The sequence below is a fragment of the Hemitrygon akajei genome, chromosome 4 (assembly GCF_048418815.1).
Source record: "Hemitrygon akajei chromosome 4, sHemAka1.3, whole genome shotgun sequence".
NCBI classification, from domain to species: Eukaryota; Metazoa; Chordata; class Chondrichthyes; order Myliobatiformes; family Dasyatidae; genus Hemitrygon; species Hemitrygon akajei.
This window is the reverse complement of record NC_133127.1, coordinates 28,351,080-28,373,871: the sequence shown is the minus strand read 5'-3', so window position 1 is coordinate 28,373,871 and position 22,792 is coordinate 28,351,080. Positions and strand designations below refer to the sequence as shown.

The window sequence follows — 22,792 nt, the reverse complement described above, 5'->3', positions numbered from 1 at the left end:
TGTGGACTTCAGGAAGGGTAAGATGAAGGAACACATACCAATCCTCATAGAGGGATCAGAAGTGGAGAGAGTGAGCAGCTTCAAGTTCCTGCGTGTCAAGATCTCTGAGGATCTAACCTGGTCCCAACATATTGATGTAGTTATAAAGAAGGCAAGACAGCGGCCATACTTTATTAGTAGTTTGAAGCGATTTGGCATGTCAACAAATATGCTCAAAAACTTCTATTGTTGTACAGTGGAGAGCATTCTGACAGGCTGTATCACTGTCTGATATGGAGGGGCTACTGTACTGGACTGTAAGAAGCTGCAGAAGGTTGTAAATCTAGTCAGCTCCATCTTGTGCACTAGCCTACAAAGTACCCAGGACACCTTTAGGAAGCAGTGTCTCAGAAAGGCAGCGTCCATTATTAAGGACCCCACACCCAGGGCATGCACTTTTCTCACTGTTACTATCAGGTAGGAGATACAGAAGCCTGAAGGCGCACACTCAGCAATTCAGGAACAATTTTTCCCCTCTGCCATCCGATTCCTAAATGGACTTTGAAGCTGTGGACACTGCCTCACTTTTTTCAATACACAGTATTTCCGTTTTTGCACATTTTAAAATAATCCATTCAATATACATAATTGATTTACTTGTTTATTATTGTTTTATTTTATTTATTATTTTTTCTCTCTCCCTGCCATATTATGTATTACATTGAACTGCTGCTGCTAAGTTAACAAATTTCATGTCACTTTCCAGTGCTAATAAACCTGATTCTGATTCTCTGTAGCTTTTACACTTTATTCTGCATTCTGTTATTGTTTTACCGTTGTTTGAGCTCAATGCTCCATTGTAATGAATTGACCTGTTTGAACAGTATGCAAAAAATGTTTTTCACTGTACACGCAACAATAAGCAATGTGCCTATTTTTACTGTTTTAATCTGTCATGTCTTGCCTCAGAAGTTAAATGTGGTAGCTTTTATAACACATTAACTAAAAAAACTTCATTTTTATACAATTTCAAATACTCATTGGAGGTTATGGACATTAACTACTGTAAATCTAGATAACTCCCGAAAACAAATGGTGGGAGTATTCAAGAATATTTTCAACCTTTCACCGCTATGGGCGGAAATTCCCACTTGCTTCAGAAAGGCAACAATTATACCAGTGCCTATGAAGAATAATGTGAACTGCCTTAATGACTATCGCCCTGTAGTACTCACATTTACAGTGATGAAATGCTTTGAGAGGTTGGTCATGACTAGACTGAACTCCTGCCTCAGCAAGGACCTGGACCCATTGCAGTTTGCCTCTCGCCACAATTGGTCAATGACCAACACAATCTCAATGGTTCTTTACATGGCTTTAGACCACCTGGACAACACGAACACCAATGTCAGGATGTTGTTCATCGACTATAGCTCAGCATTTAATACCATCATTCCCACTATCCAGATTGTGAAGTTACAGAACCTGGGCCTCTGTACCTCTCACTGCAATTGGATCCTCGACTTCCTAACCGGAAGACCACAATCTGTGCGGATTGGTGATAACATCTCCCCCTCACTGACGATCAACACTGGTGCACCTCAGGGGTGTGTGCTTAGCCCACTGCTCTACTCTCTAAAAGTCTTAGAGCTTAGAAAAATAGAGGACTATGGGTAAACCTAGTAATTTCTAAGGTAGGGATATGTTTGGCACAACTTTGTGGGCCGAAGGGCCTGTATTGTGCTGTAGGTTTTCTATGTTTCTATGTTATACCCATGACTGTGTGGCTAGGCATAGCTCAAATACCATCTATAAATTTACTGATGATACAACCATTATTGGTCGAATCTCAGATGGTGATGAGGGGGTGTACAGGAGTGAGATATGCCATTTAGTGGAATGGTGTTGCAGCAAAAACCTGGCACTCAATGTCAGTAAGATGAAGAGCTGATTGTGGATTTCAGGAAGGGTAAGATGAAGGAACACGTACCAGTCCTCACAGAGTGGAGAGAGTGAGCAGTTCCTGGGTGTCAAAATCTCTGAGGACCAAACCTGGTCCCAACATATCGATGCAGCTATAAAGAAAGCGAGGCAGCGACTTTACTTCATTAGGAGTTTGAAGAGATTTGGTATGTCAACAGATACTCTCAAAATCTTCTATAGATGTACCCTGGAGCGCTCTGACAGGCTGCATCACTGTCGGGTATGGTGGGTGGTGATGGCTATTGCACCGGACCGAAAACTACCAAAAGTTGTAAAATTAGTCAGCTCTACCTTGGGTACTAGCCTTTGTTGGGCCCAAGACATCTTCAAGGAGCAGTGCCTCGGAAAGGCAGCATCCATTATTAAGGACCTCCAGCACCCAGGGCATGAGGTTTTCTCACTGTTACTAGCAGGCAGGAGGTACAGAAGCCTGAAGGCACACACTCAGCGATTCAGGAACAGCTTCTTCCCCTCTGCCATCCGATTCCTAAATGGACATTGAACCCTTGAACACTACCTCACTTTTTAATATATATTATTTCTGGCTTTTTGCACGATTTTAATCTATTCAACATACGCATACTGCAATTGATTTACTTATTTATTATTATTATTATTATTATTATTATATATTACGTATTGCATTGAACTGCTGCTGCTGAGTTAACAAATTTCACGACACATGCCAGTGATAATAAACCTGATTCTGATTCTGAAATGAAACAGCCTAAGTTTTCAGCGATATCCGGGGTTTTTTTTTGCCTGATATACTTATAGAAACCAGCAGAGGAAGCCACAACGCGCATTAGAACAAAACTTGCTATAACTTTTCCCATTGCGTGAACATCATTTCCTTCCTGTTCCTGTATTAACTGGCAGATCTGTCTGTGATCCACCCTGCTCTTCCTGTGGTGATTAAAAACTAAGCACACACGGGATAAGGTTCAACAAATCTAAACCTGTTTACCACAAAGCAAAGAAGATTATTCTTTTGACAGAATAGGGAGAAACTTTTTCCACTGACAGAAATATAACAAAAGGAAGCAAAAGGGAGATAAGAGAACCTTTTTCATACCAAATTGAAATACTCAGTCTGTAAGGATGGAGGAGGTGTTGCAGAATTGCGATGAGGAAGCACAGTTGCGCAGCAATTAATGCTGGTAACTTTTGGCTCCAGGGAATTAGAATCCTAGTCAAAGAACACTACAGCACAGAAACAGGCCCTTCAGCCCATCTAGTCTGTAACAAACTATTAATTAGCCTTGTACCATTGACCTGGGCCTGGACATCAACTCTGGCAGGGTTTGCAAGAAATTACTTCTTACAAAGTGAAACCCAATAGCATGAATGGCAGGGTCTCAGTCGGAAACGTCGACAGTGCTTCTCCCTATAGATGCGGCCTGGCCTGCTGTGTTCCACCAGCATTTTGTGTGTGTTGTTTGAATTTCCAGCATCAGCAGATTTCCTCGTGTTTGCAGCATGAATGGCAGCGATGCTTCACTACCAGATGAACTCAATGCCTTCTATGCCCACTTTGAAAGGGAGAACACAACTACAGCTGTGAAGATTCCTACTGCACCTAATAACCTTGTGATCTCCGTCTCAGAGGCCGATGCTAGGCTGTCTTTAAAGAGGGTGAACCCTCGCAAGGCGGAATGTCCCGATGGAGTACCCGGTAAGACTCTGAAAACCTGTGTCAGCCAATTGGCGGGAGTATTCAAGGTAATTTTCAATCTCTCACTGCAACAGGTGGAAATTCCCACTTGCGTCAAAAAGGCAACAATTATAGCAGTGCCTAAGAAGAATAATGTGAGCTGCCTTAATGACTATTGTCCGGTAGCACTCACATCTACAGTGATGAAATACTTTGAGAGGTTGGTTATGACTAGGCTGAAGTCCTGCAATAGCAAGGAGCTAGACCCATTTGCAATTTGCCTATCGCCTCAATAGGTCAACAGCAGATGCAATCTCAATGGCTCTCCACACGGCTTTAGACCACCTGGACAACCGTCAAGATGCTGATCATCGACTATAGCTCAGCATTTAGCACCACCATTCCCACAATCCAGATTGTGAAGTTGCAGAACCTGGGCCTCAGTACCTCCCTCTGCAATTGGATCCTCGACTTCCTAAACAGAAGACCACAATCTGTGCGGATTGGTGATAACATCTCTTTCTCGCTGACGATCAACACTGGTGCACCTCAGGGGTGTGTGTTTAGCCCACTGATCTACTTTCTCTATATCCATGACTGTATAGCTAGGCATAGCTCAAATACCATCTATAAATTTGTTGATGATATAACCATTGTTGGTAGAATCTCAGATAGAGATGAGAGGGTGTACAGAAACAAGATATACCAACTAGTGGAGTGGTGTAACAGCAATAATCTTGCACTCAATGTCAGTAAGATGGAAGAGCTGATTGGGGACTTCAGGAAGGGTAAAACGAAGGAACACATACCAATCTCATAGAGAGATCAGAAGTGGAGAGAGTGAGCTGTTTCAAGTTCCTGGGTGTCAAGATCTCTGAGGACCTATCCTGGTCCCAACATATTGATGCAGTTATAGAGAAGGAAAGACGGCAGCTGTATTTCATTAGAAGTTTGAAGAGATTTGTTTTGTCACCTAAACACTCATAAACTTCTCTAGATGTACCATGGAGAGCATTCTGACAGGCTGCATCACTGTCTGGTTCAGGGGAGTGGGGATGGATACTGCACAGGACCTAAAGAAGCTACAGAAAGTTGTGAAATTAGTCAGCTCCTGATGCACCATCAATAACTCTCGGAGACGTGAGGCGAGATATAGGCTTTTATTGGCTGGAAGAAAGAATAAGCAGCAAGTGACCACCACACAACATCCTGGAGACTGAGGCCGGGGCAGTGCCTCCAATCGCCTTTATACCGGGGTCCGTGGGAGGAGCCACAGGAGCAGTCAGCGGGGGGGGGGGGGGGGGGGGCGTGTCCAGACAGGTATATGTAGTTCACCACAGCTCCGTCTTGGGTACTAACCTCTATTGTACCCAAAACACCTTCAAGGAGCAGTGCCTCAGAAAGGCAATGTCCATTATTAAAGCACTCTCACCCAGGGCATGCCCTCTTCTTAAGTAGTGGAGGCTACATCAGTAGATATATTTAAGACAAGGTTAGATAGATTTTTGCATAGTAGGGGAATTAAGGGTTATTGGGAAAAGGCAGGTAGATGGAGATGAGGTCATGGCCAGATCGGCCATGATCTTGTAGAATGGTGGAGCAGGCTCGATGGGCCAAATGGCCTACTCTTCCTCCTATTTCTTATGTTCTTACCATCAGGAAGAAGGTACAGGAGCCTGATGGCATACATTCAGCGATTCAGGAACAACTTCTTCCCCTCTGCCATATGATTCCTAAATGGACATTGAACCCTTGGACACTGCCTCACTTTTAAAAATATGTAGTATTTCTGTTTTTGTACTATTTTTAATCTATTCAATATATATATTTACTGTAATTGATCGGTTTTTCTACATTATCATGTATTGCATTGAACTGCTGCTGCTAAGTTAAACAAATTTCACGACATGCTGATGATGATAAACCTGATTCTGATTCTGATCACGGCCCTCCATAACTCTCTCATCTAAATTTTTCTCAATCGTTGAAATCAAACCCACATCCACCACTTCCAATGTCAGCTTGTTCCACACTCTCACCATCATGAGTGAAGAAATTTCCCCCTCATGTTCCCTTAAATATTTCACCTTTCACCCTTACCCATGACCTCTAGTTCTATTCTCACCCAAACCCAATGGAAAAAAGCCTGCTTGAATTTACTCTATCTATACCCCTCATAATTTTATATACCTCTATCAAATCTTCCCTCGGTCTTCTTTGTTCTAGGGAATAATGCCCTAATCTATTCAACCTTTCCCTATAACCCAGGTCCTCATTTCCTGGCAACATCCTTGTAAATTTTCTCTGCACTCTTTCCATCTTATTGATATCTTTCCTGTAGGTACGTGGAAACTGGACACAAAGTTCCAAATTAGGCCTCACCAGCATCTTATACAATTTTAACATAACTTCCCAACCCCTGTACTCAATACATAAGTTTATGAAGGCCAATGTGCTGAAAGCTTTCTTTACAACCCCATCTACCTGTGACACCACTTTCAAGGAATTATGGATCCGTATTCCCTCTGTTCTACCGCACTCCTCAGTGCCCGACCGTTCATTATGTAAGTCTTACTCTGGTTTGTCCTCTCAAAGTGTAACACCTCGCCGTTGTCTGCATTAAATTCCATCTGCCATTTTTCAGTCCATTTTCCCGGCTGGTCCAGATCCGACTACAAGAATTGATAACCCTCTTCGCTGTCCACTGCACCTTCAATCTTGGTGTCATCCACAAATTTGCTGATCCAGTTGACCACATTATCATCCATATTGTTAATATAGATGGCAAACAACAATGCTCCCAGCTCCGATCCCTGCGACACACCACTGTGGCCTCCAATCAGAAAGGCAACCATCTCTGACTTCTCCCGCTAAGCCAACATCTAATCTAGTTTACTACCTCACCCTGAATGCCAAGTGACTGACCCTTCTTGACCAACCTCCCGTGCAGGACTTTGTCAAAGGCCTTGCTAAAGTCCACGTAGTTTGGTTCAATCCTGATCTTTCTTTGCTGCCTGTGTGAAATTTTGTGACCTCATCACTTTCCTCCAGCATCTCTGGTTTCCTCCCACACCCCATAATATGCTGATGGAAGAGATGGGGATCTACACCAAAAAATAAACTGCTGGAGGAACTCATGGATTTGAGTAATCCTATGGCGGCCTGGGGGGGGGGGGGGGGGGCTGCTATCAAAAACACATCCAGTATCAATAATGTTCTAAAACTGCTCCAGCAGTTTGTTTGTTGTCCCATAATGTGCTGGTAGGTTTGAGTGACCACTGTAAATGACTACTGAGTGTACACCATTGACAAAACAATCAATTGAAAGGCATGTATGAGAGAGATGGGGTATATGTAGGGGTATAGGGAAATGAGGAGAGGGGAAAAGGATGAGCAGATTTCTTCCCTTGGAGACATTGCAGACCCATTGGGCCAAATAGCCTTTTCTGTGATGAACTAGTAAATTTCAATGTCAAAGTAAATTTATTATCAAAGTTTGCTTTTCTTGCAGGCACTTACAGTAGAACAAGTATACAATAGAATCAATTAAAAAAAAGTACACACACAAACTGACAACCAATGCACAAAAGAAGACAGACTGTGCAAATACAAAAAAAAGTAAATAAATAAAACTGAGAACATCAATTGTAGAGTCCTTGAAACAAAGTCCATAGGTTGCGGAATCAGTTCACAGTTAAGGTGAGTGAAGTTATCCACACTGGTTCAGAAGCCTGATGGTTGAAGGACAGTAAGTACAAGAATTGAAGACTAAAGGCTTACATTTACAACACAAGAGGGTGTGCAGATGCTGGAAATCCTGAGCAACCCACAGAAACTGGAGGTGGAGCAGAGTGATGATGGCACTAAACAGCAACTCCTTTGCTTTCATCTTCGGAAACAGCTCTTTTTCCATCTTTAATAACTCTATTTTTCCCTTTCAGGGTTCTTTTGAAGACCCTGACCTGGAGTTACACGCTGACTATGGTTCTTTGTGGGAATGGGACCCGCTCTCAGGGTTTCATAATCAGCCATTGTTGTTCGGCACACCAAGGGCTCGGCCTAAGAGTCTGGCTCGGCTTTGGAGGCCTAGGATCTCAGTGCTCTGGAGATGGGCGGATCGAGGGTCGGTGTCACGGCAGGAGACCCGTGTGACGTCGAGTAAGCCAGAATATCTATGGCCAGATCTTTGGGCACAGAGCTCAAGAAAAAAAGCAACATAATGGACTTTTAATATCATAAGCTAGAGAGTTCTTTGTTATGTCTCCTCTTGCTGTGAAAACGGAGACACCTCTTTCTCTCTTATTAAGGAGAGAAAGAGCCTGTGGTATGTTGAATACTGGGTGAAATGTGGTCTTTGGGGTAACTGCAAGTCTGTGTATTTGCTGTTGCTTTGCTCACACCTGAGTGCTCGGTGGCGGGTGCCGATGGGGGAGGGGGGGGATTGTTGCTTGCTGTCGCTTATGCGCGGGAGGGAGGGGAGCTAGGGGTTGGACTTTGGGGTACCAACATTTAACTGCCGTTCATTGTTTGGGGGACCGCTCTCTCCTCATGGATGGTTGCGAAGAAAAAGCATTTCAGGATGTGTATTGTATCCATTTTTCTGACATTAAATGTACTTTGAAACCTTTGAAAATGAACTCCTAGAATCAACTCCTGCATATGCAGGGACTTGGACTCGCAGCAATTTGCCCGTCACCTCTAAAGGTCTATAGAAGATGCAATCTCACTGGCTCTCCACTCTGATCACCTGGACAATAGTGATACCTACGTCAGACTGCTGTTTATTGATTACAGCTCAGTGTTCAACAGAATCAAACTCTCAGCTCTAATCAACAAACTCCAAAACCTGGGCCCCGGTACTTCCCTCTGTAACTGGATCCTTGACTTCCTCACTAGGAGATCAGGAAGAAAACCTCCTCCTCACTGACGCACTTCAAGGATATGTGCTGAGCCCACTGCTCTACTCTCTCTACATCCACATTTGTGGGGCTAGCCACAGCTCAAACACCATCTGTAAATTTGTCAACGGCACAAATTGTTGGTAGTGGGTGCTGTGGTAGCATAGTGGTTAGTGCGACGCTATTACAGCTCGGGGCATTCAGGAGTTTGGTGTTCAATTCCAGAGCCATTCTAAGAGCATTCTCTCTATCTCCTCCCCCGGGAAGTCCAAAGATGAACCAGATAGGTTAATTGGTCATTGTAAATTGTCCAGAGATCAAGTTAGGGTTAATTGGGGTTGCTGGGGCTGCCAGAAGGGCATATTCTGCACTGTGTTACTAAATAAATAAATATCAGATTGGGATGAGGTGGTGTACAGGAGTGAGATAGATCAGCTGGTTTAGTGGTGCCACAGCAACAAGCTTGCACTCAACATCAGGAAGACCACGGAATTGATTGTGGATAGGATGGCCAGTTTCAAGTTCTTGGGTGTCAACATCTCTGAGGATCTGTTCTGGGCCAAACATTTTGATACAATTGTAGCGGCTGTATTTTATTACGAGTTTGATAATTGGTATGTCACCAAAGGCACTCGCAAATTTCTACAGGTGTACCGTGGAGAGCATTCTGACTGGTTGCATCATCGAGGGGTCATTGCACAGGATCAGAAAAAGCTGCAGAGGGTTGTTAGCTCTGCTTATTCCATCGTGGGCACTAGCCTCCCCAGCATCCAGGACGTCTTTGAGGAGTGATGCCTCAAAAAGGTGGCATCCATCAGAAAGAACCACCACCACCCAGGACATGCCCTCTTCTCATTGCTACCATTGCTACCAGGAGGTACAGGAGCCTGAAGGCACACACTCAATGGTTCAGGAACAGCTTCTTCCCATCTGCCATCAGATTTCTGAATGGACAATCAGCCTACGAACACTACCTCACTATTTTTTCCCTCTCTTTTTGCACTACTTATTTAATTTTCTCCTTTAATATATACCTCTTATTGTAATTTATAGCTTTTATTATTCTGTATTGCAATACTCTGCTGATACAAAACAACAGATTTCATGATGTATGCCAGTGATATTGAACCTGATTCTGAAGTGCTGGAAGATCTCGGCAAGCCAGAAGTATCTATGGAGAGGAATAAACAGTTGACATTTTGGGCCAAGACCCTTCATCAGGACTTGACTTGAAGCATCGTCTGTTTATTTCCCATCTACACAAGCTACCTGATTTACTGAGTTTCTCCAGCACTTTGAGTGTGAGGCTTACATGTATGTTGCATCTTTCAGAGCACCTTAAAACACTCTACATCCAATAAATTACTTTAACTAATGCTATCAGTTGTAATCAATTTGTACACAACTAGCTCCAACTGAGATCACCATTGTAGTGATAAAACATTGTTTTTGTGACACTGATTAAAGGATAAATATTGGCTGGATGATGTAGCTTCAGGGTAAGGGCAAAGAGAGGGATTTGAGGAAGAGGGTGGTTGAAATCTGGACTGTACAGTGCATTTAAGGGTATTTAATACACTTGAAAGGGTATTTAATAAGCACTTGAAAGGCCAAGAGCTGGAAAATGGAATGGAAGTATAGATGGGTAATTGATGCCCAGAAGAGACATAGTGGGCTGAATGGTCCTTTTCTGCCGTGTATGACTCCATGACATCCAGAGTTCCCTAGAATGAACCAGCAGTTTCTCACCTGGAATTTCCCTAGTGTTGCCTATGTTAATGCATTTTATACTTTGTTTAATAGATGTGGTCGATTTTTATGTGTAGGCAACATAAAAGTCATACTCCACACTTGAGTAATCCATTCACCTACATTCTGACTCAATATGACAATAGTTGGTAGTACATTCAATGGAAACAACCTCAAAAGCCTCATTGTACATGTCACTCTTGGAGCCACAGACAGTTCCAAGTACGGAAGAACATACAGAGTTAAAAGTCTTGTGTTGGTCTGCAAACATAATTTAAAACAGGATATTTAACATCTATTTTAAATTATAGATGTGGAGTGTGTGCTCCAGCAGTCATTATCTATCCCTGAAGAGGCATTGAATGTCAGATGTCACAAGTTTCAGATAGGCCAGGCAGGGTGAGAGAGGACGTTAATGTGACTTTAACACAATGCTTTTGTTCTATGATGACTGTTACCGAGGCAAGCTATTTTAATAATTATCAGAGCAACACACACAAAATGCTGGAGGAACTTGGCACATCACATAGCATCTATAGAAAGGAATAAACAGCCAACATTTCAGGCCAAGACCCTTCATCAGGACTGGAAAAACAAGAGAATTCCTTGTGTTAATAATTTTCAGATTTATTTAATTACTACACATTGGATTCTGGCCATGACACACTACCTCACTATATTTTTTGCTCTCTTTTTGAACAACTTACTTAATTTAAGTTTGATATATATATATATATATATATATATATATATATATATATATATCTTATTGTAATTGATAGTGCTCTTATTATTATGTATTGCAATGTACTTCTACCGCAAAACAATAAATTTCACAATATATGCCAATGATATGAAACCTGCTTCTGATAGTTTGCCATGGTATGTCAGGATCAGCAACCCAAAAGTTTAACTGTTTAGACCAGTAACTTTACTTTTGTGATACCATGTGTGTGTAGAATGTGAAGTAAAATTATATTTTTAAAATTTTAAAATTACAGTTAGAAGGAATTCATTGTTACAAATGTCATCTAACCTTGCAGCAATACTAGAACTCATAAAAAAACTCTGTGTTTCTTCAATAATAAAAGGCAAAGTTGGCCAAGGACCAGACATGGAGAGCAACACATGAATGAATGAAAAAGGATACCCACATAAACCTTGTGGTTGGGGCTGCATTACAGTCAAAGTGGAGAACGTTGTTATGAGCACAAGTCCATGTGTGCACAGGTACGGTGAAAAACTTACTTGCAGCACCATCACAGGCTCATGGAATCTGATAAGCAGCATTCACAAGACAAACATCCAGTAAGTTAAACACAATTTTTACAAGAAAGAACACAATCAGGGCAAAATCAAACAAACTCAATTTTAGTACAAAGACACCGTAGTGTTGCTAAGCTGTAGTGATTAGGGTTGTACAGGTTGGCCCAAGAACCGAATGGCTGAAGGGAACCTTGAACTCTGGCATTAAACAGACTCTAATATTGTGTTCTATTCCACCACTCAAATTCAGTTCCATTGATAGATAGCTGCTATTAGAAACATAGAAAACCCACAGCACAATACAGGTCCTTCAGCCCACAAAGTTGTGCCGAACATGTCCCTACCTTAGAAATTACTAGACTTCCCCTTAGCCCTCTATTTTTCTAAGCTTCATGTACCTATCCAAAAGTCTCTTAAAAGACCCTATCATATACGCCTCCACCACCGTTGCTGCCAGTCCATTCCACACACTCACTACTCTTTGAGTAAAAAACTTACCCCTGACGTCACCTCTGTATCTACTCCACAGCACCTTAAACCTGTGTCCTCTTGTGACAACCGTTTCAGCCCTGGGAGAAAGCTTCTGACTATCCACACGATCAATGCCTCTCATCATCTTATATACCTCTATCAGGTCACTTCTCATCCTCCATCGCACCAAGGAGAATTGGCTGAGTTCACTCAACCTGTTTTCATAAAGCATGCTCCCCAATCCAGGCAACATCCTTGTAAATCTCCTCTGCACCCTTTCTATGGCTTCCACATCCTTGCTGTAGTGAGGTGACCAGAACTGAGCACAGTACTCCAAGTGGGGTCTGACCAGGGTCCTATATAGCTGCAACATTACCTCTCGGCTCCTAAATTCAATTCCACGATTAAGGAAGGCCAATACACCATATGCCTTCTTAACCATAGCATCAGCCTGCACAGCTGCTTTGAGCGTCCTATGGACTCGGACCCCAAGATCCCTCTGATCCTCCACACTGCCAAGAGTCTTACCATTAATACTATATTCTGTCATCATATTTGACCTACCAAAATGAACCATCCCTCCATTTCCTCATCCAGGTCATTTATAAAAATCACGAAGAGTAAGGGTCCCAGAGCAGATCCCTGAAGTACATCTCTGGTGACCGATCTCCATGCAGAATATGACCCGTCTACAACTACTCTTTGCCTTCTATGGGCAAGCCAGTTTTGGATCCACAAAGCAATGTCCCCTTGGATCCCATGCCTCCTACTTTCTCAATAAGCCTTGCATGGGGTATCTTATCAAATGCCTTGCTGAAATCTATATACACTACATCTACTGCTCTTCCTTCATCAATGCGTTTAGTCACATCCTCAAAAAATTAATCAGGCTCGTAAGGCATGACCTGCCTTTGACAAAGCCATGCTGAATATTCCTAATCATATTATACATATCAGATTATATCATATAATCAAATGTTCATAAATCCTGCCTCTCAAGATCTTCTCCATCAACTTACCAACCACTGAAGTAAGAAGTATTACATCTTAGAGTCATGCAGAACAGAAACAGGCCCTTCAGCCCATTTTGTCCACACTGTCCAATGAGTACCCATCTAGATTAATCCTATTTACCAGCACATAGTCTGTCCTATTGTCTTATTTCACTTGCAATCACAAAACTCTGTTGGATCGTGATAATGTAAGTTGCTGCAGGCCTGTTGCCCTTGTCTGGTGGAGGGACAGTCGACATGGGAGCTGTGTAGCCTCAGTTGTAGCGAGTACTAGGTCTCAAGCCTTGGGCTTGCCTGCTGCTGCAGACCAGATGAGAGATGAGCGAGTGCTACAAAGTGGTTGCGCTCGGCTGGTGCTGCCCACCCGTGTTCGAGTAGTGAAATGTTAGGCCGGATTGCAAACATCTGTTCACTGCTGGGAGACTGCCGGACATCGATTGCCAGACGTTGTCGCTCAGGGTCTTGAATTATATATATTTTTTGAGTGAATATGCTTCTTTGCTCAATATTTTGAATTTGCTAGTTTGAACGTTACTTGCTATTTTTTCAATATTTTCTTGCTATTTTGACCGTTTGTACCTTGGCCCCAGAGGAACGCTGTATCTATGTATGGTTTGAATGATAATTAAACTTGATTTGATTTTGGTTATTGATTTAAGTTTCCACCTCGGTACTTTGTAAATGTTGTGGAGCATCTCAACTCGGTATGAGTTCCAAATTGTAACCAGCCAATCACCTTGATACCTCTTGTTTCTTCCTACATCCATGCCTCTGGCTTTAGACAGCTTTACTACAGGGAAAAGGAGAAGTTCTTATTACTTGCCCTATTTATTTGTTCATTCGTTATGTGCCATGTTCAATGACATGGGTGATCATGGTCTTTCCACGCCCATGATTGTTCCTGGCAAATTTTTCAACAGAAGTTGTTTGCCATTGTCTTCTTCTGGGCAGCGTCCTTACAAGACGGGTGATCCTAGTCATTATCAGTACCCTTCAGATATTGTCTGGCTGGCATCAGTGGTCACATACCCAAGACTTGTGATATACATCAGGAGCTCAGACGACTAAACAATGGCTTCACGTGATCGGGGTGGGGGGGGGGGTAGTCTAAGCAGGTGATACACCTTGCCCAAGGGTGACTTGCAGGCTAGCAAAGGGAAGGAGTGCCTTACACCTCCTTTGGTGGAGATGTATCCACCCCACCACCCCTATTATACCCCTCTTAATTTTGTATACCTTTGTTCCCCCTCACCCTCCTCTGCTCCAGTCTATCCTACAACTGAAGTGCTCCATTGGAGGCAATGTGCTGGTGAATCTACTGTATACCCTCTGAGTACAATCCTACCCTTCTTTTACAGTGATTAGAGCTACACTCCAGCGTTATGTTTTCTGAGGCCACTGCTACCATACAGTGCAACTAGTAACACTGACTGGGGATGAATTTCTCCTCCAAGTCAATGCCAATGCCTCCTCCCTCATTCTCGATAAATTTGTTAATTGATTTCCCCCTCACGTTATCATAGCATTGTGCAAATGTAGGATACAGAAGGCTATTCAGCATTTTTTGGCCTCTGCTGGTTAAATAATTATAGAGAATTTCCAGCTCTTGGTGCATAGTGCTATAGGTTATCCGGACCACTACAACTGATCTATGTTCTTTTTAATCACAAACAAGAAAAATCTGCAGATGTTGGAAATCCGAGCAACAGACACAAAATGCTGGAGGAACTCAGCAGGCCAGGCAGCATCTAGGAGAAGAGTACAGTCGACGTTTCGGGCTGTCAGAAGGAGGTACGGGAGCCTGAAGGCACACACTTCAGTGGACGTTGCTATGTTCTTTTTAAGTATGGTTTAATTTCTACAGACCTTTATCTGGCATATCAGTGAATTCCAAATTTGAACTAAAGATGAGTAAAACTGTCTCTGATGTATTTTTTTCTTGAATTGTATTAGTCACTTTCTTGTCAGGCACGGTAGTATGCGAGCTATTTCCTTGCAGTGCAACAAACCCAGGTTAGATTTTGATCTCTCGTGTCTGAGTGGAGTTTGATTTTCCCGTGAACATGCAGTTTCCTCAAAGTGCTCTGGGTTGCTCCAAAGAGATGGTGGTTGCTAGGTTAATTAGTGAAAATGCGAGGTGGACTGAGATGAATTTGATGGCAAGAGTGAACACATTACAGTGGAAGAAATCGCGGAATGGGTCCAAAGGGATTATTCTGAAAGCTGACATGCATTCAAAAGTGTCGCTAGAAAATATGAGAAATAAATAATTGGAAATTCTTGCTTTGCTCTTAAGTCTCCCCTCTGTTGGACATCAAAATATTTTTTATATACTGATGCCAAGGTGGATATAAAGTGGAAATTTTGTGTAGCTATGCATCATAACTGTTTGTTGCCGATTCTCGAGTCATAGAACTCAGGAAAAAAGTGACGCAGCAGATTTTAACACCGTGAATCAGCGAGTCGTTTTGTTTGTTTCCCTTCTTGCTGAGTGACACCTCTATGTCTCTTTATTAGGGAGGGAGAGAGAGAGACTGGTTTGTTGAATTTTCGGGTGAAAGATTAGTCTTTGCTATTGCTTGCTTGGTGGGTGCAGGGTAAGTGTGGGAGGGGGAGGATCGATCCTTTGCTGCTGCTTGTGTTTGGGAGAGGGGAGTGGGGAGGGGCTTTGGATTCCTAACTTTTTTTACTCACATTCTTTGGGGTACTCTTCTGTTTTTTTGTGGAAGTCTGTGAAGAACAAGAATTTCACGTTGCATATTGTATACATTTTCTGATATGATACGGAACTATTGAACTGTATGTATGATAGGAGACATAGGCTACTCTCTCTACACCCATGACTGTGTAGCTGGGCATAGCTCAAATGCCATCTATAAATTTGCTGATGAAACAACCATTGTTGGCAGAATCTCAGTTAGTGATGAGAGGGTTTACAGGAGCGAGATATGACAGATAGTTGAGTGGTGTTGCTGCAACAACCTAGCACTCAATGTCAGCAAGACCAAAGAGCTGATTGTGGGTAAAACGAGGAAGCATGAACCAATCCTCGTAGAGGGATCAGAAGTGGAGAGAGTGAGCAATTTCAAGATCCTGGGTGTCAATATCTCTGCAAACCTAACCTGGTCGCAACATGTTAATGCAGCTATAAAGAAGACAAGTCAGTGGCTATATTTCATTAGGAGTTTGAGGAGATTTGGTTTGTCACCTAAAACACTCTAAAACTTCTATAGATGTACTGTGGAGAGCATTCTGACAGGCTGCATTACTGTCTGGTATGGCGGGGGAGGGGTGGGGTGTTGGCTACTACACAGGACTGAAATAAGTTGCAGAAAGTTGAAAAATTAGTCAGCCCCATCATGGGTATCTGTAGAATCCTGCCAAAGGGTCTCGGCCCAAAACACAGACTGTTCTTTGTTCCATAGATGCTGCCTGACCTGCTGAGTTCCTCCAGTATTTTGTACGTGTTGTCTGTAGTATCCGAGACATCTTCAAGAAGTGGTGCCTCAGGAAGGCAGTGTCCATTATTAAGGATCCCCATCATCCTCTTCTCATTGTTACTGTCAATAGGACGTGCAGGAGCCTGAAGGCACCCACTCAACAATTCAGGAACAGCCTTTTCTCCTCTACCATCCAATTTCTAAATGGACATTGAACCTTAAACACTACCTCACTACTTTTTTAATGAACCTTTGCACTACTTACTTTAACTGAGCTATTTAATATATATTTACTGAATTCATTGTATTGCTGCCCCAAAGTTAACAAATTTCATGACATATGCCGGTATTATTAAACCTGATTCTGATTCAGAAAAAAACACGGATTATGTTATTTTTCTTGGAATCTTCTGGGTAGAATTCCAAAGTGGAAGCCACTGGGTATCGTTGGCTCTCAGTTCAGTTCTCTTCTACACTCTATGATGCTTGCCAAAGTCTCTTCCACTCAGTTGCTGAGAGAACAAAGCCTTACTGTTCATGATAATGTTACAGGGAAAAGGCAAGAGAATGGAGTAGAGAGATTCTCAGTTGTATCACAATAAACAAATAATTAAGTCAGCCATGGCCGAATGGCGTTGTAGACTCAATGGGTGGAATAGTCTATGCTCCTGTCTTTGTGACCTTATAATTTATAAAACAATCTATCAAAGCACCTCTCACTATCTTTGAGCTCCTATTGCATCCTCTCAGTCCCCCTTAATTTGCATCCATTTGTATATCACAACTCTGCACATATAAAGTGTTAAAACAAAGTAGCCTCCAAAGCTGCTGTTGTTACACGTGTACATACGTACACCTCCGGAAGGAGAGTCCTTGACCACATCCCCAATACTGACTGTTTACCCCTCCAGGCAAGCGGTGGCGCTGTGAGCGGCATCCGGGCACCTACAGGGCTCTGGCTTTAACCATTGGTTCGAAGGAGGCTTCAAATTTTCGACTGGAGTGATCTTTAAAGAAAATTAAACACACAAAGCAAATGAATATTTTATCATGATAAAGGGGGTCGGCTTCATCCAAATCCTGGTTAAAATGATTACCCCGAGAGTTTATCCCACTCCCCCTCCTAGCAGAAGATGGGTGGCACAGCTCGGAGTTGAGGACGTCAGAAGGGGCGGGGCCAGCGACAGGTAAACATGGATCCTGTGCTGTACGCCTTGGCTGCCGTCATCATTGCCGTCTTAATCTTCTTTGTATCACAGCTCAGACGACAGGTGAAGAAAGGTACGATTTCTGCGCCGGTTTTCTGGAAGTTTCAATTAAAGCGCGAAGGCGGAATGCACGGCATCTAACGCCGGCGGCAGATCCCAAGCCGTCCGAGCCAAATGGCCGTTGTGCCCGCCCTGAGCTACACCGGAAGTTTAGTCTCTCTTCTCTGATTGGTCAGATGGGTCTGAAGTCACTGTTCACCACCCACGTGGGCAGGGCCGGGGTTGAATCCTCTCCAGTGGGGAATGAGTGAGTGATTCTCTCACCTCCTCCCTCGCCACGGGTATTCTCAGCTAGTTTGCTACCGCTGTTATGCTTTATCTGTCAAAAAACACAGACTCCTGGGGGAGCTCAGCGTGTCTGACAGCATCTGTAGAGGGAACTCTCAAAAGTTGAGTTTATTACTAAATGCACCAGCGCAATGTGTTTGCATTCTCTCTATACTTCCGTAAATTTGTTAGACTCCACCCATCTCAAAGTCAGAGTAAATTTATTATCAAAGGAAGTTTATGCCACCAGATAGTACCTGAAGATTCATTGCAGGTGTTTGCAAGAAAATAAAAAAGTACAATAGAATTTATGAAATATGTACATAAACAAGCAACCAATGTGCAAAAGATGATAAGTTGTGCAAATAAAAGAATACTGAGAACAAGAGTTGTAAAGAGTCCTTGGAAGTGAGTATAGGTCCAGTAATGGAACTTCCTTGGCAGTCTGAATTTGAACTAATTTTCTGCTCAGTATGAATTTAGATCCTTGCTGAGTCTAGTGTTCTTTTGTCTGGATTAGGAGCATTCTTGGGTACTATGATGACATTCTAAAGTAACAGAGCTAATTAATGCATTTGAGGCAATCATTCACAGTGTATATGCCTTATTGGCTATAGATACTCTTTTATAGGCCATTTATGATGTGGGTTATTGCAATGTTGAAGTATAATTATGCATTTATTTATATTCTGTATAATAGCTATGTTGTAGGGCAGTGCCTTGGAAATAGGCACTACATATTTAATCCTAATAATTATAATAATAATAATGTGTGCTTGGATACCACGAATATCCACTATGTACAAAGCTAAGTTTCACTTGAGCTCTGGTAGTGTCAGTTGATACTGAATTATTTTTGATGTTCGTAGCTTGAGGTTTGTCTGTGACCTCTGAAAATCACGTGCCTGACCTGCTCTGAGTGAAGGGCCACCCTCACTCAGGATCTCTGCAGGTGAGCCCTGTTGAGATCTGCCACACGTGATATGCTGTGGAAGTTAAATAAAGCTAAAAAGCATAGATGCCCCTTTTGTATTTGCATCCTGGGGAGGGCTTTAGGTTGTGGTACAAATCTCTCTAAAGTATGTGTACATCCCATACAGAAACTTCTCTGCTACCTTTCTTCTGTAAGACTCCTGTCTACAGGGACTGTCCTTCTGAAGCCTCTTCAGGTTTGTCTACTGTCCTTCTCCTACCAATGTAGCATACACTTACTCCTGAGTTGTGTTGTGGGAAACCCTTTAAAGTTTTGTATGCCAATGAGGCCTATCATTAACCAAGGGGTCCATGGATCCCAGGTTGGGAACCCCTGGTTTAAGGGGTTCAGATTGGAACCGTGATGGGATGGGGTTGCTAACCCATTGTCCCACCCTCATTTTGCAGTTGGGCTTGGGACCATCCATGTCGGAGTTCAACTGTTGTTTTAGCAAGGAGATAGCTTCTGTTGCCATTTGTGATTTGGATTCCCCACTCTGTCAGTAAGGCACTTACGCAATCCTTTCTATATTCCCTTGTAAAAGGATAATTTCTCATACAATACTCAATCATGCTGGGGTATAATTTGGCCCTAACAGGGGTACAGCTAATAATGGAAGGGTAACTATTTGAGTTTGTAAGTATCTGATCTGAAAGATTATGTACTGTGATACTGATGCTGTGCTGCCTGCATGGTATACAATGGTAACAGAAATGTGACTTGGCCATTTTAGGCTCTTTTCTGAAGTAGAAGCAAATGCACTCAGAAGTAATGATTTTAGTTTTTAGTCAAGGTGATTAATACTGCAGAATGGTAGACTCTTCTATTTTAATTGTTACTTGGTTGCATTAAGTAGGATTTCCAGAATATAGTTGGTGTTGGGCCTGCTTCTTTTTGCATTATATGTCAGTGATGTGGATGATGGATGTGGCCAAGTTTGTGGACAATACGAAGATGGGTGGAGGGGCAGATGGTGTTGAGAAAGCAGGAAGGCTGCAGAAAGACTTGGACAGATTAGGAGAACAAGTAAAGAAGTGGCAGATGGAATGCAGTATCGGGAAGTGTATGGTCATGCACTTCGGGAGGAGGAACAAAAGTGCAGTCTATTTTCAAAACAGGCAAAAAATTAAAACATCCAAGGTGCAAAGGTACTTGGGAGTCCTCGTGGAGAATTCCCTCAAAGTTAATTTGCAGGTTGATTCAGTGATGAGGAAGGCAAATGCAAAGTTGGCATTCATTCAGATGTAATGCTGAGGCTTTGTAAGGCACTGGTGAGGCATCATGTGTAGTTTTCGGCCCCTTATCTAACAAGTGCTGTGCTGATATTGGAGATGGTCTAGAGGATGTTCACGAGACCACAGAGACTGGCAGACCACTACGTGCGCTTGCAACACTGTGTGTCAGGCAGAGTGGTCAACAGCACTGGGGCTCCACAGGGGACTGTCCTGTCTCCCTTTCTCTTCACCATCTGCACCTCAGACTTCAACTACAACACAGAGTCTTACCATCTTCAGAAGTTTTCTGATGACTCTGCCATAGTTGGATGCATCAGCAAGGGAGATGAGGCTGAGTACAGGGCTACGGTGGGAAACTTCGTCACATGGTGCGAGCAGAAGCATCTGCAGCTTAATGTGAAAAAGACTAAGGAGCTGGTGGTGGACCTGAGGAGGGCTAAGGCACCGGTGACCCCTGTTTCCATCCAAGGGGTCAGTGTGGACATGGTGGAGGATTACAAATACCTGGGGATACGAATTGACAATAAACTGGACTGGTCAAAGAACACTGAGGCTGTCTACAAGAAGGGTCAGAGCCGTCTCTATTTCCTGAGGAGACTGAGGTCCTTTAACATCTGCTGGACGATGCTGACGATGTTCTACGAGTCTGTGGTGGCCAGTGCTATCATGTTTGCTGTTGTGTGCCGGGGCAGCAGGCTGAGGGTAGCAGACACCACCAGAATCAACAAGCTCATTTGTAAGGCCAGTGATGTTGTGGGGGTGGAACTGGACTCTCTGACGGTGGTGTCTGAAAAGAGGATGCTGCCCAAGTTGCATGCCATCTTGGACAATGTCTCCCATCCACTCCATAATGTACTGGTTAGGCACAGGAGTACATTCGGCCAGAGACTCATTCCACTGAGATGCAGCACTGAGTGTCATAGTAAGTCATTCCTGCCTGTGGCCATCAAACTTTACAACTCCTCCCTAGGAGTGTCAGACACCCTGAGCCAATAGGCTGGTCCTGGACTAATTTCCACTTGGCATTATTTACTTCTTATTATTTATGGTTTTATATTGCTATATTTCTACACTATTCTTGGTTGGTACGACTGTAACGAAACCCAGTTTCCCTCGGGATCAATAAAGTATGTCTGTCTGTCTGTCTGAGAATGATTCCAGGAAGGAAAACGTTATCATATGAGGAGTGCTTGATGGCTCTGGGTCTGTACTCGATAGAATTTGGAAGAATGAGAGGGAATCTCATTGAAATCTATTGTATATTGAAAGGCAGCCCATATAGAGTGGATGTGGAGAGGAGTCTAGCACCATAGGGCACAGCCTCAGAATAGAAATTCAGCTATTTAGAATGGAGATGAGGAGGAATTTCTTTAGGTGGTGAATGAGTAGAATTCGTTGCCACAGGTGGCTGTAGAGGCCAGGCATATCATATTATTACTGAGTTAAGTATTGTATGTAATGAGTTTTTGCTACAACAAGTGTATGGGACATTGGAAAAAATGTTGAATTTCCCCATGGGGATGAATAAAGTATCTATCTATCTATCTATCTATCTATCTATCTATCTATCTATTTAAGGTGGCAGTTGATAGGTTCTTGATTAGTGGCAGGTGGCAGGAGAATGGGATTGAGAAGGAAATGAATCATCCATGAAGAAATGGTGGAGCAGATATGATGGGCTGAATGGCCTAATTCTGTTCCTATCTATTGTGGTCTTATAATGTCTCCAGTTACTTAATGCCAAAATCCAATGTATAAACAATATCGTATATGCAAGGCGTGTTTGCTCCTTTCCTGAATTGAGTTGTTAATTACTTCACTAAGATCTTCACCTAGTGAAGGCAAATTCATTTCATTTAACTATGAATGTAAGAACTATGAACAGTGTTACAGTGGAGTAAAGAGAATTACAGAGGCATGAGAGAGGAGCTAGTCGAAGTGGATTGGAAGAGGACACCTTCAGGGATGACAGCAGAACAGATTCTGGGAGCAATTCAGAAGGTACGTCCCAAAGATGAAGAATTATTCTCAAGGGAGGATGACACAAACATAGCTGACAAGTCAAAGGCAGCATTCAAGCTAAAGAAAGGGCATATAATATTGCAAAAAATATTGGGAAGGCAGAAGGATTGGGAAGCTTTTAAAAACCAACAGAAGGCAGCTAAAAATAGCACAGGGAGAGATAAAATATTAAATATGAAGTTAAGCTAGCTAATAATATAAAAGAAGATACCAAATATTTTTTTCAAATTATATAAAGAGATAAAAAAGAGGTGAGAGTGGATATCAGACCACTGGAAAATGACCCTGGAGGCAGAGTAATTGGGGACATAGAAATGGCAGATGAACTTAGTAAGTATTTGTCAGGCCAAATTTACTGTGGAAGACAATAGCAGTATGCCAGAAATTAGAGTGTCGGTGGGCAGTAGTGAATGTAATTGCTGTTACTAAGGGGAAAGTATTTGGGAAGCTGAATGGTCTGAAGATAGATAGAAGGAAGATAGATAAGTCACCTGGACCAGATTGACTGCAGGGTTCTGGAAGAGGTGGCTGAAGACATTGTGGAGGTATTGTCAATGATCTTTTATGAGTCACT

General features: G+C 42.7%; 1 protein-coding gene across 1 annotated transcript in view; it reads left to right on the top strand.

The window, feature by feature from the left end:
- Nucleotides 1–17,620: 17,620 nt before the first annotated feature.
- The window catches only part of LOC140726176 (DDRGK domain-containing protein 1), an 81,423-nt gene continuing 76,251 nt past the window's right edge, over nucleotides 17,621–22,792 (top strand). Inside the window, exon 1 of the mRNA XM_073042188.1 lies at nucleotides 17,621–17,734. Within this exon, the coding sequence (XP_072898289.1) occupies nucleotides 17,647–17,734 (88 nt within the window). The 5' untranslated portion in view covers nucleotides 17,621–17,646. The remainder of the gene's footprint in view (nucleotides 17,735–22,792) is intronic.